The sequence below is a fragment of the Panthera onca genome, chromosome F2 (genome assembly GCF_046562875.1).
Source record: "Panthera onca isolate mPanOnc1 chromosome F2, mPanOnc1 haplotype 2, whole genome shotgun sequence".
In the NCBI taxonomy this organism is placed as follows: domain Eukaryota; kingdom Metazoa; phylum Chordata; class Mammalia; order Carnivora; family Felidae; genus Panthera; species Panthera onca.
The window spans coordinates 7,573,171-7,592,874 of record NC_138356.1 but is presented as its reverse complement, the minus strand read 5'-3'; the positions used below and the strand labels follow the sequence as shown (position 1 = coordinate 7,592,874).

Genomic DNA, 19,704 nt, shown 5'->3' with positions numbered 1-19,704 from the left:
CCCTGCTCATGCTGTGCCCCCCTCTCAAAAATAAATAAGCATTAAAATTTTTTTTAAAAGCCCAAACGATTTTTTACCCCCCCCCCCCCCACACACACACACAAAGATAGCCCAAACAAACAAGTCTTTAGCCATTTAGACCCGGCCTGATTTACACACCCCCCAAAAACCTCACCCAACGGCTGTTCCCTATTGATAATATAGGGCCTCGAGGTTACGAGGCCCCAAGCTGCTGCTGCTGTCCTTTGGAGGTTTGTGGCAGAGACTCTCCACTATGCTGGGAAACCGAGGCATGTAAACCTCCTCTCCTCAGATCTTGCTCTCCCCTGGGGGTCTCTTTACCACCCCGCCTTCCCTTCTGAGTAGCAACCCACGCCTTAGCGCCTGTCTGCACAGACTCCTGCCACGAGGGACTCTCCCCAGATGCAAACTCGTCAAGGCCTCCCACAATAAAATGAGTGTGTCCCACTTCTGCTGCCTCCTGGTCATGTCTTTCTCCTCAATTGTCCCCCAAATGCCTCAAGTCTCTACAGCAATGCACAATATTCATTTCAAGGAATGTTAATAGATTTTACCTGAAAAATATGGTCCCATGGTGAATTTAGCTTGGAAAGGCTGTTAAACAGTTTTCTTTACCAGAGGGCATCTCCGAGCCTTCACTGTATTTATATGCACTGCAAATCTCCAAGAGAGGAATGAGAAACTCAGTGTTTCACAAACTCATTTCACCACAGAACTACTTACCGGGGGCATCTTGTGAAAGCAGAGGCAGGGCCAGGCTCTCACCCCAGAAGTCGGCCCTGGGCTGACGTACGTAGGCTTGAGAGGGGCAAATACCTTCTCTGGGTGTCCCGCACAGATACTAAATGTCATTGCCCACTAAAAGAAACCAGGGCTGGAGAGAAGAAAGCATTAGGTGAGCCTGAAATATCTTTCTGTGCCAGAAAGCAAAGAAGTACTCAGAGTATGGATGGTGACAGGCAAGGAAATAGGAGATAGGAGCTTGAAGGGTCTCCCACTGGATGAATGGAGAATGATTTTAACATCAAAATAAAGGATGATAAGAAACAGTTTAAACCCACCAAACAAAATAAGAATCCATTAAACTCATGCTGGTACAAATTAAATAAAATTTTTAAATGGGGGAGAAAGGAAAGTTGTACCTTGTAGTAGAATGCCACATAATAAATGACAGAATCAGAAAAATCCCCATCTGGCAAGCATTATAGCAATAATTGATTCTGGCAAGAATCTCCCATAGATGTTAAATTAGTGGGTGAAAAATTTATGAGAACAAAGTGTCTCCCCACAGAATACTATTAATTAATCATTAATTAATAAGTACAAAATACACAGAATTTTACATTGAAGAACTGTGATAGACACCAATCTGACCAACTGGTCCAAGTGAGCATCCCCAGGAACGGGAAGAAATGGTACTGTGTCCCTGTAGATGTGAGGCACTGAATAGAACGCACCATCCCTTCTGTGGAACTTCTGCCCCGAATGAGAAACTTGAATCTAATCATGACAAACACAAATTGAAAGGCGTTTTGCAAAGTAATAGGCCTCTACTCTTCAAATATATCAAGGTTATGACAGACAAGGACAGACAGAAGAATCCTTCCACGCTGAAGGAGATTAGGGAATCAGGACAACTAAACACAACTCACTATCCTGGACTGAATTCCTGTTTGGGGGAAACAAACCTTGAAAACTTAAGGGGCGCTGGGCAGCATGTCTGTAACCATCTCTCAAATGACGAAAAACTACACACAGACACACACACAGATATTTCAACAGAGAATGATAAAGCAAATGGGGTGTAATGTTAACGGGGCTCTGAGTAAAGTCAGTTTTTATTCCATTCTTGTAATATTTTCATACATCGGAAGTTAATTTGAAGTGGAAAACATGTTTAAATTAAGTCACAGGACGAGTTCCCTCATTCCACATCACTGTGGTGATTCAATCAGGTCTAGTAGCTCAATTCGTGTGCTGATTTGACGGATTCGCTCTTCACAGAGACCTGTGCCACCAACCCAAGGGTGGGCGGTGCCTCCTTTGGTTCCAAGGACCGAGCACACCCTCCTCCGAGCGCCCTTCCTGGGGCTGCCTCCCCCCAGCTGGAGGATCACTACTGCTGCACCTCTGAACAGCCTTCTCACTTCGAGGCCCAGAGACAGCAAAGCTCCGCCAGCGACGACAGGCCAGCTTAGCTCACGGGAGCTCCTTCCTAAAACGTCTGACTCCTCTTTCCCAGTAATTCACAAGGACAGATTTCATAATTGTGCGAGACTGTGCAGGTTCCGTGGAGGTTTGCATCCTCTTAAAGGGTTCCTTTCTGTGTGTCCTGAAGCCACTGAACGCTGCTGAACAGAGAAACTTCATAGCCAACATACAGCCTCTTCCCATTCTCTACAGCATTTAGCACAATGGAGGGCATATACTAGGTACTCAGAAAATACGTCTTGTCCAACTGACTGGAACATACTTACCTGTTCCTGTACTATAAGAATACTAGTTTTCATCATATTAGTTATGTGTTAAGAAATGCAACAATGAACATTTCGGCAGATTTGACATTTTCTCATTTACTTTCAAAATACAATCAAGGATACATAACAAAAATCACAGATAAGATTAAGAAAACGTTTTATTTTAACTTTATTTATTTTGAAACAGAGAGAGAGAGTGTGTGTGTGTGTGGGTGGGTGGGTGGGCAGGGGAGGGGCACAAGAGAGGGAGAGAGAGAGAATCTCAAGCAGGCTCCCTGCTGTCAGCAAGGAACCTTACACAGGACTCAATCTCACAAACCGGGAGACCTGGGCCAAAATCAAGAATCCGATGCTAACTGATTGAGCCACCCAGGCACCCCAAGAAACATTTTAAATGGAAAAATGTTAGACTTGCTAGATTCTAACAAACTTATTAAAAATTTTAAACCTCAAACATGTTAAAATAATATATCATGCACTATAAATGAATCAGTGACAGACATAGTATTTAAAGCTAGAAAGCAGAGATGTTATAGAAATCGAACCACGGCATCTCCACGATAATTATGCTTCCATACAGAAAACTTATGGCTTCTAAAAATTTAATTGCCATCTATTTTTGAAAACAAACTTAAGGCCCAATGATATTGCTTAAGATCTCGGTAATATTATGTATCAACTATACTCAAATAGAATTTTTTTTAATTTAAAAAATATCTCCATCCTTGTAGTGTAACATACAATAATACCTTTACTAAGTCATCTCAGCCAAATTATTTCACTTTATGGAGCCTCAGTTTTCTCTTCTATAAAAAAAAGGACATTAATGGTACCTAAATCAAAGAGTTGCTTAGGCAACAAAAATATGGTTGTATCTGTAAAGCAGTTAGCATATGGTAAGAACTTAGCATACACATTATCACTGCTGTCATTATTGCCATGATTAACTAAAAAAGAAAAAAGAAAAAAGAAAAGACAGAATCCCAAAGTAATACATAGCATGATTCAATTTCATTAAAGGAACAAAATATATATAAATGTGTGAGTATGTGTGCGTGTGTGTATGTATAATATTCGTACATTCATATGTTCAAGTATGTAATATATACATTTATATATAATCACATGAGTATGTGTATGTGGAGAGAAAGTGAGTTCAAGAGAGGGATTCATAGAAAAAAGACTGGAAGAAAATGAACAACCCCAGTGGTCATCTAATGATCAATGAGTAACAAATCATTTTTTTCTTATATACTACTGTATTCTTCAGATCTTCCATGAACACAGATTGCCTTTGTAAATATAATTATAAAAATACTATTTTTAAAAACCTCACAAAGATGAGCCATATTTGTTTAGAATGTTATAAGCAAAAAATTTGTTCACATTATTTACAACAATTGGAAAATATGCTATCTTTCTCACTGTTTTAAAAAGTCTGCTTCCTTCTTTTCATAATCGAGTAAAGATTAAGCACAAAATAAAAACCATTACCCTCTGTAAGCTCCACTCGGGCTGCTCGCTAGTCCCATCATGTCCTAGCCTGATCTTATAGATCTTTCCAATGCTTCTTATTTCAACCTGAATGAAATGCAAAGAAGAAACAATTAGCAGAATGTTCAAATTAAGCATATTAAAAATTTTGTTTTCTTCTTCTTACTAAATGCATCTTTTCTTCCTAATAACTGGAAGGCTCCCAGGGACCCCCTCAGAGTCTAGCGATGAAGTCTTCTCAAGAAGCCACTGGTGGACTCCACAGACAGAATATGAAGCAGAAACATCACGAGACTTGACTAAAAATACGCAGAAGGAGTCAGATGAAAGAATAAGATAAAGAACATACATATGCTCAGCTCTCTGATTACCACACACTTCTCATCGGAAGCCAACATCTTCTGAGCTGAGCCCAAAGATGGGCTCTTATTTTAAAAAGAAAAAAAGAAAAAAAGCAACTTTCATCAAAGCTAAATACAGCTATTTCTACACACTCAAGGAAAAGTACCAGTGAGTCCAGAACTTGCTTTTACTCTGAAAATCCTCTCTTGTTTGACTTGCAAGCTAAGACACAGATGTTCAAAGTTCAAGGATAAGAAACAAAGCTACCCACAGTGTATGTATACTTGGTTAGTTCCTGACATGGCCCAAGAGTATTTGTTAATCCAGGTAGCATTGTAGAGAATCAGCTTTCGGATCATTTTGAGTTCAACTGGTATCCTGGCTATTGTAACCTGAATAAAATATGGTATCGTATATCTCTGGATCTCAATTTCTTTATTTTTTGGACAGACATAATGTCTCCTGCATGCAATTTTCAAGTTAACTAAATAAATGTGTAACGTAAGCATTGTGCAAGTCTACAGGTATCCAAAGATTAAAATGATGGCACAGTCCCGAACTTTGAGGAATTTACAGTCTAGTAAGAGAGACAGATTTGTAAGCAGACATTTTCAGCATAACAACATATGTCCAGGACACTTAACTGTGAGGATTAGAAAAGGCAACATACCACCTTGCTGGTTAATAGCTTAAATAATAGCCACTACCATTATTTCTACTACAGGTGCTCATCTACCTCCACAGACTAGAGATGTGAATATAAGTAGGCACTTGCATATTATACTTGACTTCTATCATTGCCCATCTATGAACTAGACCCCAAAAGAGCTGGGACAGTCAAGTGACCCAGAAGCCATCAGCATTCCTCTTCCGTGCCCATTTCCCACACTCAGAAATTCTCTCTTTTAAGGGTCCACCACCACCACTTTCCCCCATAAACTGCAGCAGCTAGACCGGCCCTGAGGCAGTTGCGCTGACTGGGCACTGACTGGGAGGGAGGAAAAGAGGCTGTTAATCCCCCACTTTCTCATTCCCAGAGCTGGTCTCAGTGGCAAACGCAGAAGCTAGCTCTTCCCACCAGAGGAAGTAAGAAGCTATCCCAAACTGTCGGCCTACTTTCTCTCTGAAAGTTAAGCTGGCCATTAAGTAAACTTTCACTGCCGCAAGAATCTACTAGCACATAAGTGTAAACCTTCTCTTTCCATAAATTCTAAGTGAAAACATAAAGGACTATACGACTTCATGACTGCCTTCCTGTTACTTCTGGAGAATGTAACTGCCACGCAATGACCTCGGCTACGCGCCAGCCAGGGGGCAAGTGCTAGGTATGTATGGTCTCTTCCAATCTGTACATAGCTCTGTGAAGAGTAAGGCTCTTTAAGGACACCAAGAGGTGAAGTGATGTATCTAAAGACGTACAGCTGGATACACGGGTCCAAAAGTAAAACTCAGTCCCAAGCCTGTCTGATCAGAAATGTCACACTGTTCTCACAAAAAAAAAAGCAAGCCACGTGTTCACTTTGGAATTGGAAGGAAGGAAAAGAGAATACAAGACCAATTCAGAGGCTGCAGATGATGCCAGTGAAAATGAACAAGGGAGTCAATGCCCACAAAAGTGAGAATGAAGAGGAATGAGCTGGCTCGTCCTAACTTGAGGTTCTCAGACTACCAAGAGTCCCCATCACTCCTTAAACCCTAGACCAGTGCATCTCAAACATTAGTGTATACACAGATTACCTGGGGATCTTGTTAAAATACAGATTTCGATTCAGTGGATGTGGTGTGGGGCCTGAGATTCTGCATGTCTAACGAGCTTCCGGGTGAAGCCCATGCTGCTGGTCCGGGTCCACAAGGCCTTAGACTCCTAGGGAGCTTTCGTATCCATCCCTGAGTCTCTGCCCCTGAGGCAGGAGCTTGGAGCTGGGTAAGTCCCTGCTCGCACTTCACAGTAAATAGAAGCTAGGAGAAAACAAGCTGATGCTGCAATACCTGTAGTTAGTAAGAGTACTTCCTATCTACCAGGGGCAGAGCCCGAGACGCACATTCCCAAACATTTCTTTAAAGTTAGTAGTATTACCTCGCTCCCACCCTTTACGAAGAAGGAAATTGAAGATTGATGAGGTGAAGCGATCTGTTCCAGGTCACAGAACTAACGAGTGGTCAATATGGCTCTGAACCTGGCTTCCATGACTCCAACGCCTCTATTCTTAATCAATTTACTACATTCCTTAGGGGTCAACGGAATTTTTTAAATGTATATGTATTTTCTCTTTCTCTTATAAATTTCAAACCACTGTGAAATTTGGGGGGAAAGCCAGATATCATTGCCTCCATTCTGTATGTAAAAATAATGCTGGTCTGGAGAAAAATAATTATGACATGGTCAAGGTCACACTGTGAATATACGGTAAGCTAGGACTCTAATCCCGCTCACCAGATTTGCAGTCTAGTGCTATAACTGGCTATAACTCAGCCCTGGTTTCACTTTAGAATCACTTGGGGAGCTTCTGAAAGCTTCAGTGCTCAGGCCGCTCCCTAAACAAAACAAACCAGAATCTCTGGAGGTGGAGCCGGGCATCAGTGGTTTTTAAAGCTCCCAGGTGATTCCAAAGTGCCATCAAGACTGAGAATCTATACCATCCATTCTAAAATTGGAATCTGGGAACATTTTTCCAGAAAAACCAATCAAAGATTTACCAGCACATAAGTTCATATGTCACAGGTACATTATGAGTAATGATAGGCTTGTGTGGGGTAGCCTAGGGATCTAACCACACAAGCCTTCTGAGTTCTAAACGATCATCCTCAAATAATCTTTTGAAATGCGTATGTTGTATAAGGTACGACTGCCTGTGCATTGAGCCCATGTGCTCTTTCATGACTGCATGAGTTCTAGGTCCTGTGGCCTCAAGCAGTCTTGGCTTCCTGGTGACTTGAGTTGGCCTCGATCATTCTGTATGCTCTACCCAGCCTTAGGATACAAAAGGAATATTCTCCAGGAGAACAACTGCTGTTTAACAGTGCACTCTGTGGGGGTGGGGGCGAATTAGTGAAGTGGAATGTAATCGTCCCAACTGAAGTTTGTCCAAAGCCCTGAGGAACTAGGAGAGGCAACCAGTGACACTCAAAACAACAGCCCATTGAACAAAAGAACAGCCCCTTGTTCTCTGATGCCAAGAGAGATACTCCGATGGGCATGGGCAGAGCTTCAAAATATGGCCTCTGAAGATGCCAAGAAAAGGATCTCACATCCATACTGTTCAGCTGAGTGACATCTCAAAGTATACGCAAGTTACAAAAAACGGGTTTTCATTACCAGAAGAATTTCTAAATGGCTTATAACCTGGTTATAATTTGAGTTGAGGCTGATGGTTTATGGGGCCAGTTTCAAGGCAATGACCTAAAACTAACTGCTTTAAAGAAACCAATTTTCCAAAGAAGAAAGAAAGAAAGAAAGAAAGAAAGAAAGAAAGAAAGAGAAAGAAAGAGAGAAAGAAAAGAAAGAAAGAAAGAAAGAAAGAAAGAAAGAAAGAAAGAAAGAAAGAAAGAAAAGGAACCAATTTTCTTCTACAACTTTCTTTGCTTATATAACATATGTCAGGAAAAAAATGTTTCCTCCGATGATTCCAATAGGCTTTAGGGTAACTTGTGGGGATTTTCACAGACCAGAGATTTTATACAGGACACCCCCATAGCCACTCCCCCCTCCACACGCAGTCACACCCTTCTGTATTACAGAAATAAATTTAGGATGTTGAAAAGGCAATATTACGGCCAATCTTGTTTACCTGAAACTCATCCTCCCGTCTTGGAAGGAAAAGCTCCTCTGGGCTGTCCTTGCGAAGACTTATTGGTCCAGTGACTCCTTCATCTCCATACACCCAGAGTGTGACATTGGCTTGAGTCCCTCTATTTCCCGTCAGCACTAACACCTTCCATTCATCTTCTGAGAGAAGAGACTTACTGCTTTGGGAAGGTCTGATTTCTTCTATGGGGGGAAGAAAAGGCATTAGCGGCAGATCAGATGCAACATCAGGCTGACAGAATCCTTTGTCACCTGAAGCCCAAGGACATCAAAACCAGCGCAGGGGAGGGCAGGGCGGGGAGGCACTGAACTGCCACACCTCCAGGGAGTTGATTTGTGCTGGTCTGCTCACAGCAAGGTTCTGGTCAACTGCGACTGAACTACTGAAGTAGATTGAATTAGAACAATAAACATCTGACACACCCGGCCATTTTTCATCTGTCCTCAGCGCTACAACCCGGGCGTGTGCCAGAATTTGCAGTTCTGTCTCCACAGATTTGTCATAAAGCTGCCCGCTTGGCTTACGGACTTTCAGACAGAACTACTACAATGTAAAGAAACCAAAAAAAAAAAAAAAAAGTGGAATTAACACCCGTTTTCAAGTCAGGTGTAAAAATGGCAAATGGAGGGGAGAGGAAATTCTTCCGAAATATTTCTAGGGGAAAAAAAAAAAATGTCCCACTAGAGAAAGCAATGAAAGGATTTAAAGCTAAAGGTGGAATTTGCACACATGCTCAGCGCAGGTTAGTCTGTGGGGACAGGGACTCGGCAGCCCCCGTCAGCCAGCACTTCCCAGACGGCCGCTCCGTGTTGGTAAGAGACGCTTAGGAATGGAGTCCCCAGCCGAAGCCACCGTCTCTTCTGCCTGTTGCCTCATCCAAAGAGATGCCGGGGCACGCAGAGCTGACGGCATCTCCCCGGCCACTCTGTCCTGGTGGCTGGACTGCCCCCAGCAGCACACGAATTCTTGACTGACACGTCCGTGTAGAAACATCCCAGACTTAGGTAAGGGGATCAACTTTCTCACGATGAGCGGTTAAAAGTTCCTTGAAGCCGTCACTTCCCTGACTCTTCCTCCCTCTAGTCCTGTGGTTTGAGCTACAGGCAACCCTCAGCAGCACCTCGGATCTCATCAACACAGCGTCAACAGTGATGACCAAGCCCGGCAAATAACGCCAGTAGTCCCCCATTATCTGTAGTTCTGTCCTCCCCGGGTGTCAGTTACCTGCGGTCAGTTAAGGTCAGGAAGCAGATGTCTGGTCATGTGGTCAACAGTAGCCTAATGCTAGGTCAGTGTCTGTGTCGCGCACCTCACCTCATCACAAGAAGGGCGAGTACGGTACAAGAAGGTATCTTGAGAGAGACGACATTCGCACAACTTTATTCATTATACTAAATTTTCATAATTATTCTGTTTTATAATTATTGTTAATACCTTACCGTACCTCGTTTCTAAATTAAACTTCAGCATCATAGGTATTGTGGATAAAAAAAAATCACATGTATAGGGTTGAGTACTACCCAGGGTTTCAGGCATTGCCGGGGGTCCTGGAACATATCCCCTGCCGATGAGGAGGGGCTATGGTAAATATTTCCTTCTGTAACAAACAAATTTTAAAATAAAAACTACACCCCAAAAATTGTACATGCTAGGAAAGAACTGGCCTTCATTTTCTAAAGTTGCCGCCTCTTTACTCTCCTGGGTAATTTCCATCATTGTAACGGCAGGCATTTCTCCTTCAATCGTAATAATAATTAGCATCTATTAAGCTCCTACAATAAGCTAGGCTCTGTGTTGGATGCTTCATATTCATTTCTCACTCCATGAGGCAAGTCAAATTATGATACTCATTTTAAGATGGGGAAAAGAGGCAGAGGCTTATACGCCCTAATCATACAATAAGTAAAGGACGGAATGTCTACCTCCAAAGCCTCTGTACTCCAAGCTGGATGGGTGTATCTAAACACATTTCACCAAGACACATTTTATTCTGTGCTAAGGACGGTCCTAAAAACTTAACGTTTATTACTATGTCAACCTTACTCAAACCTCACACTAGTTCTATGAGGTCCTGTCCCCTATTAAACAAGTGGACAAACTGGGACTCAGAGGTTATTTGGCCCAGATTGATACAGGCAGTAGCAAAACAGAACTGGCAAACTAGGTTTAAATCCCATGCCAGGCTGGATGCAATGTCAAAGGTAACTGACCCGGAAATGAGCACAAAACTTGGTCCAACAAAATTTTATGACGCAATCTAATTTTCAAAATGTAAATACTGTATGTGAACACCTAACTGCCTTGCCTGCTGCTTCTGGTCAACCATGATCAGGAACCTCACACACACACTGGAATTTTCTCAGACGCTAGAAGAGGGGGCAATCAGATCTCTACTGATGAAAACTCCACAGCACATCTATGAGTGCCAGAGAATAATCAGTGATCTAGGTTAGGAGGATAAACTATTTAGGATGCTAATCCTTTACTCAGTATTTCATGAATGTCTGAGTCATCTAAAAAGATCATTTTTACTCAATTCCAGAAAATTTTATTTAGTTCCTATTATTTGCTGGGCACTGTGTTAGATTCACTGCTCTCTAAAAATTAATCGCACAGATGAAGTGTTTGAAAGATAAATGAAATAAATGAGAGTCTCACCTCAAAGATACACACTACCTGGTAGGGAAGACAAACATATAAGTATTTGGATTTCAAACATGTAGACGCATTCTCATACAATAAAAGTACTACGAAGTTTAGATACAGCAGAATGAGGAGTGGTTAACTGTGGAGGGGTGGGCAGTAAAAGCCTCATGGAGAAAGATACGAGGTGAAGCAGAATTTTGTAGAAAGAGGAAGGGAAGGACTTCCCCAATATGTACATGCCCAATATGTACAAAGGCTTGAAACAGCAGGCATAAGGAAGAGCTGCACACGGTGATAAGTGGTTAAACATGACATCCCATGAGACATTACGGGAGAAAAGGAGAAACAGTGAGATCATGAAAGGCATTGGGCAACTTGGAAGGGAGCTGGCACACCTTTGTGCAGGCAATAGGGAACCAGTCAAGATTCTAAAGTGTGGTGGTGATACGATCTGAGTGTTAGAAAGATCAATGTGGGGGCACCTAGGTGACTCAGTTGGTTAAGCGACTGACCCTTGATTCTGCCTCAGGTCATGATCTCATGGTTCATGAGATCGAGCCCCACATTGGGCTCTGGGCTGAGGGTGTGGAGCCTGCTTGGGATTCTCTGTCTCACTCTTTCTCTGCCCCCCCCCCCCATCTCTCAATTTCTCTCTAAAAATAAAAGAAAGATTAGCGTGAAGCGCAGGGAGGCCAGTGAACAAACAATGAACAACGAATAGTGTGTAAACAGAGCCTGGAACAGGGCCAATAGACCACCTTTACTTGGTTTTAGTTTTTTGGGGTATTCATATGCAAGTACATACACATTCATGCACATGTGTGCATCCTTGTAGTTTGTCTGCTTCCATCTGAAAAAAATTAATGTTCTCTAAAACCTCTTCTTCATTCTCTAACGTTTTCACAAACATAACACATTTGCACGAACATGCGTATCATTGGCATGCACTTATGTCATAAAAGCTGATGACTTAATATGGTAGAATCTAGCATATAGAATAATGTATCAAAGTTGTGCTATCAATTAAATATGAATTCCATCTAATGCCCTGATCTTCTGGAAATAAACCAAAGTCCATTAGTCTCAGACCATAAACGTATCCATTTGAGAACCATAAAAGCATTTGCTATTGTTGACTAGAGGTTTAAAATATTCTAAGCTGGGAGAATATTTGATGGTGACTCTGAATTAACTGACAGACTCTTTCAGGGTCTCCCTGAATAAAATCTACAGTGACGAAAATGTACCCAAATGACTAAAAATGTACTTCATAGGGGTGACAGAACACTTTAATTAAGCACCACTCAGGTTGACTCGGCCCAAAGGAAAAACAAGCAAACCCTAAGCTACCACTGCTGGTCTCTTAAAGCTCTAGAGAAAAGAAAAAAAAATACAGAAATAAAATAACAAATTAGCTGATTCTAATAGTTCATGGATTGAACAAAGTTAAGGTCCACTTGGAGCACCTGGGTGGCTCGGTCGGTTGAGCATCCGACTTCAGCTCAGGTCATGATCTCACAGTTCGTGGGTTTGAGCCCCGCATCAGATTCTGTGATGACAGCTCAGAGCCTGGTGCCTGCTTTCGATTCTGCGTCTCCATTTCTCTCTGCCCCTCCTGCAATCATGCTCTGTCTCTCAAAAAAATAAAATAAACATTTAAAAAAATTTCGTTTAAAGTTAAGTTTCACTAAAAGCATGAATCACCATCAGAGTGTGGGCATAAAAAAACAAACTGCGTAAATTTTTGTGTACTTTTTCAAGACAGTGTTTGAAAAAAGTTGATTTATACTAAAATGTAGGGGTGCCTGGATGGCTGAGTCCTTCAATTGTCCAATTCTTGATTTTTGGCTCAGGTCATGATCTCAGAGTTCATGGGATCAAGCCCCACCTTGAGCTCTATGCTGACAGCACAGAGCCTGCTTGGGATTCTTTGTCTCTCTCTCTCTGCCCCTCCCTCACATGTGCACACACACTCCCTCCCTTTCTCTCTCAAAATAAGTACATAAACATTGGAAAAAATAACTATTTATATACTAAAATGTAAAGCCCACTAATGCCCATTAATATCTGACACGCAGTATCAGAAAAATGGCTATTTAACTGCAAAATCATCTGGAAAAAAAATAAGGTAAAGCCAAAGCCGTCTCTCCATAGGTATCTTACCATATAAAAATATCTATTTCTACAAACTTAACATGAACCGTATTATTTTATTCACAAATTTATCAGTTTCTTGACTTAAGGCATTTATATAAAGCACAGAAAGCATAAAGCTGGTAGGGAGAGCTAACATCAAATAATCAAAACTATCTCAGCATGTTAGAATGTTGGACTGATATCAAAAAAATAAAAACTGGTATCAAGGTAAAGGTCCACATTTTGGTTCAAAACATCAGTTATATATTTTTCAGTGAAAGGATCTGAATACAATATCCTAAATGATCTTAATGAATACCAAAAGTCCAATAGCAATGCCCTACAACATGTATTCCAAGCCAAGACCATACTAACAGACATATGAGGTCCACATTAAAGGAACGCCATTATTCTAACCATTCAGATTATATGAAAAGACAGGCTCTTACATGGAGAAAAACACTTTATTTATTTTTTTTTTAATATATAAAATTTATTGTCAAATTGGTTTCCATACAACACCCAGTGCTCATCCCAAAAGGTGCCCTCCTCAATACCTTTAAAAGAAATATCCATAACGGTAAATAATTAGAAAACATATATTAGGAGGAACTATTAAAAACATATATTTCAAATAGAAGAGAATATACTAAAAAGAAACTAAAAATCCACTTTTTATTGTGTGTGTGTGTGTGTGTGTGTATGAAGGATATACTAAGAAGAAATGAGAATATACTAAGTAAAAACATCAAGGTTTGTTTTATAGGACAGGATGTTGACTTTTTATATGCCAAAAGAATTTATAAGCAGTAGGTTTTCTGTTCAACATAGAGAGGTACTTTCAACTGATTAGGATTGCTTAAAACTGTGTGCCTTATTTCTGCATTCATGTGAACTTTTATGTTATTTTTGCCAGGTGAAAAGTCCCTTCAAATCCTCATTCTTTTTTTTTTTTTTTTTAATCTTTATTTTTGAGACAGAGAGACAGAGAAGCAGGCCCCAGGCTCTGAGCTGTCAGCACAGAGCCCGATGTGCTTGAATTCACAAACTGTGAGATCATGACCTGAGCCGAAGTTGGACACTTAACCAACTGAGCCACCCAGGTTCCCCCTTCATATCTTCATTCTGTGATAAATGAAAACTTACACTACCTCTACACTGTAACTTACTACAATAGCATGAGCACAAAAGAATAAACTTATACTTCAGTCTGGATGTTGCTATTTTTTTAACATTAGAAAAAAACCTCTAAGATCACAACAGGAAGAACAGTTAATATAAGCTATTACCTTGTCTATTTACAAGAATTATTCTAAAAAAATAACGCAAAATACAGAGGAGCATCCGTTGCCAGCTATACTTGAAAAAAATTGAAAAACAATACCCAATAGTAAGGGAGTAGGTAAATACGGTATGGAATATCTATACAATGGATTATTTGCAGCTATTAAATTATTGTATAAAATTATTTAATGTTATAAAAATACTCATAATGCTTACTATATTCTATTAGCTGAGAAGCAGATTACAAAACTGTGTACTCAACATAACCTATATATGTGTGTATGCATTTAGGACGGTAATAAGATGATATAATTTTAACTTTTTCCTTTATGCCTTATGTGTTCTACATTTTTTTTCAGAATAAACTTAGTTTACTGTGACTGCTTTTAAGGAAGACTTAAACTTGGTAACAGATTTCACATCTTCTTTGCCCAAATATTACTTGCTTGTTTTTTAAAGTGTTGGCATCTAGAGAGGTTTAAAGAAAGTATAGGCAGGGCGCCTGAGTGGCTCAGTCGGTTAAGCTTCTGACTTCGGCTCAGGTCACGATCTCTCTGCTTGTGAGTCTGAGCCCCGCATCGGGCTGTGCCGACAGCTCAGAGCCTGGAGCCTGCTTCAGATTCTGTCTCCCTCTCTTTCTGCCCCTCCCCCATTCAGGCTGTCTCAAAAATAAATAAATATTAATTTTTTTAACTTTTAAAACAAGAAAGTATATGCTACGGCTGAGACCTTGGCACAGATTAGGCCTTGCTCAGTAACAGCAGTGAGACGCCAGCGGCTAAGGACCGCTGTGGCTGCAAATACTGCAATGCTCAAATTCTCCTGGACAGAATGGGTGGGTTGCCCTCAATTTGGAGGGAAGACCTCAACCACATTTATCTTCCTGAGCCTCAGTGTTCTCATTCATAAAAATAAGTCACATTGGGGGCGCCTGGGTGGCGCAGTCGGTTAAGCGGCCGACGTCAGCTCAGGTCACGATCTCGCGGTCCGTGAGTTCGAGCCCCGCGTCGGGCTCTGGGCTGATGGCTCGGAGCCTGGAGCCTGTTTCCGATTCTGTGTCTCCCTCTCTCTCTGCCCCTCCCCCGTTCGTGCTCTGTCTCTCTCTGTCCCCAAAATAAATAAAAAACGTTGAAAAAAAAAATTAAAAAAAAAAAAAAAAATAAGTCACATTGAAGATTTCTAAGGACAATTTCAGTTCAGAACATCCAATTGTAAAGCTTCTCTTTTTGGTTCAAATGTTTTTAGATGCAATGTTTCCAAACTTATGTGGAAGCAATTTATATTCCCAAATATTTTAATAACTACTAAAATACAAATTTCCAAAGTGCTTATGGAAGAAATGATATGGTGCCTTAGATTTGCTATAATCCAAGGGGGGCAACGTGGGACACAATGTGAAGGATCATAACTAAAACAAGACTTGCTCATATGGTGGTAATTGTTGAATCTGGGCAGTGGGTACGTGGGAAGTCATTATTCCATTCTATTTTTGTGTATATTTGAAAGTTACCGTAACTTTTAAATTTCTTTTTAAAAAAAGTAAAATTCCTTCCTCAAAACATCCCCCTTCCCTAACAAAACTAATATTAAAATTCAACTTAGCCCTAAAGGAAAATCTTGCAAATTTAATGGCCTTACACCTCTATTTACTATAAAAAAAGTACTATCTATTGAATACGTAGTTTTAGAAGTTCTAAATCTCTGTCTCTCTCTGATGTAGATGAGAAAAACATCCATTTTCTTTTTAATAAGCAAGCGTCTTGAATACAGAGGACAGGTTTATTTTATCTATAATACCTAATCCTCAAACTCTTTAAAACTTGCCCTATCCTGGAGTAGACTGACAACCATAATCTCATTCTTCAGGAGCGGATAGTTGCTTTTGATACTTTTAAAACATGAAATAACTTTGCTGAATTATTTTTCAACTAACATATATTTTAATATGAATGGCTAATGTAACCCAAATCCATCTAGCATGACAGCTAAATTGCAAAACCAAACGGAAGGTATTTCTGGCAAGAAACACCTTTTAAGTACTACGGATGTTTGAGAGGTAGAAAGAAGACAGTTGTGATTTCATTACTCAGTAATGAATGGGAACCTTCTAGGTAATAGTCATACGTGAAGATATTTTTTCCTATTAAAGTCATCGACGTATAAAAGCCATTTCTACTACAATCCACAAAGGCAGCATTCAAACAAATCACGGGGATTTTGCAAACGGCATTTGCATTAGGAGAGCTTTACCATCTGAATTTCCAGGATTTCATGTCCAGTGTCTGTGCCATGTCAATGACTTAAATAGCGCATTAACAAATGAAGTTCAGTCTCCCTTTTCTCAGTTTTTGGCCCACTCTCCATTTCTCCTATATCACCATTAACCACAACAAAGGACTTACACCTACCTAACCCATTCCCCCCACCTCCATTCTGGTAACCATCAGCTTATTCTCCACAGTTAAGAGTCCTTTTCTTGTTTTGCCTCTCTCTCCTTTTTTCCCCTTTACTCATTTGTTTTGTTTCTAAAATTCCACACATGAGTGAAGTCATATGGTATTTGTCTTTCTCTGTCTTATTTTTCTTAGCATAATAGTCTCTAGCTCCATCCAGGTTGCTGCAAATGGCAAGATTTCATTCTTTTTGATGGCTGAGTAGTACTGTAATATTCCATTGTGTGTATGTGTGGATACACATATGCTCTTTATCCTTCTTTATGCACTCATCAGTTGATGGACAATAGGGCTGTTCCTATAATTTGGTTATTGTAGATAACGCTGCTATAAACATTGGGGTGCATGTATCCCTTTGAATTAGTATTTTTGTAGTCTTTGGATAAATACCTAGTAGTGCAATTGCTGTATCACAGGGTAGTTCTACTTTTAAGTTTTTGAGGAACCTCCATACGCTTTTCCAGAGTGGTCACACCAGTTTGCATTCCCACCAATAGTGCAAGAGGGTTCCCCTCTCTCCTTGCCAATACCTGCTTCTTGTGTTGTTGATTTTAGCCATTCTGACAGGTGTAAGATGATACCTCATTGTAGTTTTGATTTGTATTTCCCTGATGATGAGTTATGTTGAGCATATTTTCGTGTGTGTGTTGGCCATCTGTATGTCTTCTTTGGAAAAACGTTCATGTATTCTGCCCACTTTTTCATTGTATAGTTCATGTTTGGAGTGTTGAGTTCTATAAATTCTTTATATATTTTGGATACTAACCCTTTATCAGAGGAGTGTACTTGTTGTGATGAGTACCAGGTGGGGCATGGACATGTTGAATCAATATATTGTACACCTGAAACTAATATCGTACTGTATGTTAACTAACTGGAATTTAAATAAAAACTTCAAACAAACAAAAAAAGGACTTGCAAGTCTTTTTATAAATGAATTAATAACTGAAATTTTGTTTTGTGTCTAGCATGCCCTGAATGTTTCCCACATCTCATGTATCAGTTTTTAACTTTATATTTTTATGTGATTGTTTAATATTTATCTGGCTCGATGGAGTGTAAACTCCAAGAAGTCAGAGACTGAGTCTGTTTTGTCTATCACTGTATTTCCTTACATCCGACATTTGGTAAGCACAAAATTCCTATTTGATAACTCATTACATGAAAGAATGACTTGAAAAAGTTTATATTTATCATGAGGTCTAATTTCATCATTTTTGAAAATTACTCAATCTTTCTAGCTTTATTCTAAAACGTATACCTTCCAATCCTTAAAAATTTAACAATGGTATCAAATAAGGGGTTAATATCCAAAATATACAAAGAACTGATACAACTCAAAAACAGAAAAACAATCTGATTACAAAATGGACAGAAGAATAGACATTTTTCTAAAAAATATTCAAATGGCTAACATGTATATGAAAAGATGGTCAATATCACTAATCATCAGGAAAATTCAAATCAAGACCAATGAGATATCACCTCATACGAGTAAGAATGGCTATCATCAAGAAAACAAGAGATTAAGTGTTGATGAGGATATGGAGAAAAGGGAGCCCTTGTGCACCACTGGTGTTTAAGCTGGTAGCACCACAACGGCAAATGGCATGGAGATTCCTCAAAAAATTAAAAATAGAACTACCGTATGATCCAGCAACTCCACTTCTGAGTATGTATCCAAAGGAAATGAAAACAGGATACTGAAGAGATATATGCACTTCCATGTTTATTGCAGCATTATTCATAGTAGCCAAGATATGGAAACAATCTAAGTGCCCAGCAGCATTTCAACGGGTAAGGAAGCTGTGAAAGCCGTAAGAAGGAAATCCTTCCGTTTGGAACAACATGGATAGACCTTGAGAAAATTATGCCAAGTGACATAAGTCAGACAAAGATAAATACTTTCTGAGATCCTGTATATGTGGAAACTAAAAAAAAGCTAAAGTTATAAAAACAGAAAGTAAAATGGTAGTTACCAAGGGCTTGGAGTTCAGGGGTGGGAACAGAAGAGATGTTTAAGGATACAAATTTGCAACTAGTATGTAAATAAGACATAAAGATGTAAGGTATAGTGACTATAGGTGACAATATTGTATTATAGACACTAAAATTATGAATACACTAGATCTCAATTATTCTCATTACAAAAAAGAAATATATAATTACACAACGTGATGGAGGTGCACTGTTGCATATTGCATGTATTATATATCTATTGCATAGTGCGATATATAAAAATATTAAATCAACATACGGTACACCTTAAATTTAAAAACGTTTAACAACGGTAACATTTCAAAGATGTTTTCGCCAGAAGAGACAAATATTCATAAGATATATAGAAGTTTTCCTCTTCAGCATTTTGTTACTCTTAAAAAAAGTATCTATTTCTAGGGATTTCAGCTAGTATGTTATTTTCAACCAAGTCAAATTTTACTTGAGGTGGCCATCCCAGATTTAGGTGCCATTACTTCCTGACACAAGATTGAGTTTTCCTTCTGTGAAAAATTTTAACTAAGCACATGTTTCTCATGCAGTGTGAGATTTGTCACACTGTTCCAAGGATTCATGATACGACACGGAAATATAAAACTGGGCCTGTTCCAACAGCAAGAATCGAAAGGCTAATTTCTCTTCCCTCTGCTTGATGTGATAGCATCATAAGGTTGTCAGCAAGAGACATCTATTTTCTGTTACTCTCTGAAAGAAAAGAGAGCACACCCAATTACTAATTTTCAAAAAGCGCTTTTTAAAAGGTAACACTGCAATTTATCTGACTCTCAAGATGGGATTAAAAAAAAAAAAAAAAAAAAAAAACGGCCAGAGACATCAGTCCAGTATTTCATTTCACCCAAAGATTACTAGCTTCTGATGCACAGAATTTGTCAGATATCATTCATTATACTTCGCAATCAGAGAGAAAGTAATACATTTAAGGGCAAGAAAGAAACTAAAAATTCAAAACTCTGAGGCCTACAGTACTTTATTCATGCCTCAGTTTCTTTATCAGTGAAACAGAAGAGATTATTTTTATTGTTACTT

General features: G+C 39.6%; 1 protein-coding gene across 1 annotated transcript in view; it reads right to left on the bottom strand.

The window, feature by feature from the left end:
• Nucleotides 1-15,756: 15,756 nt before the first annotated feature.
• Nucleotides 15,757-19,704, bottom strand: part of LOC132664070 (uncharacterized) — a 61,072-nt gene continuing 57,124 nt past the window's right edge. The window contains exon 9 of the mRNA XM_060610540.3: nucleotides 15,757-19,362. Within this exon, the coding sequence (XP_060466523.1) occupies nucleotides 19,346-19,362 (17 nt within the window). The 3' untranslated portion in view covers nucleotides 15,757-19,345. The remainder of the gene's footprint in view (nucleotides 19,363-19,704) is intronic.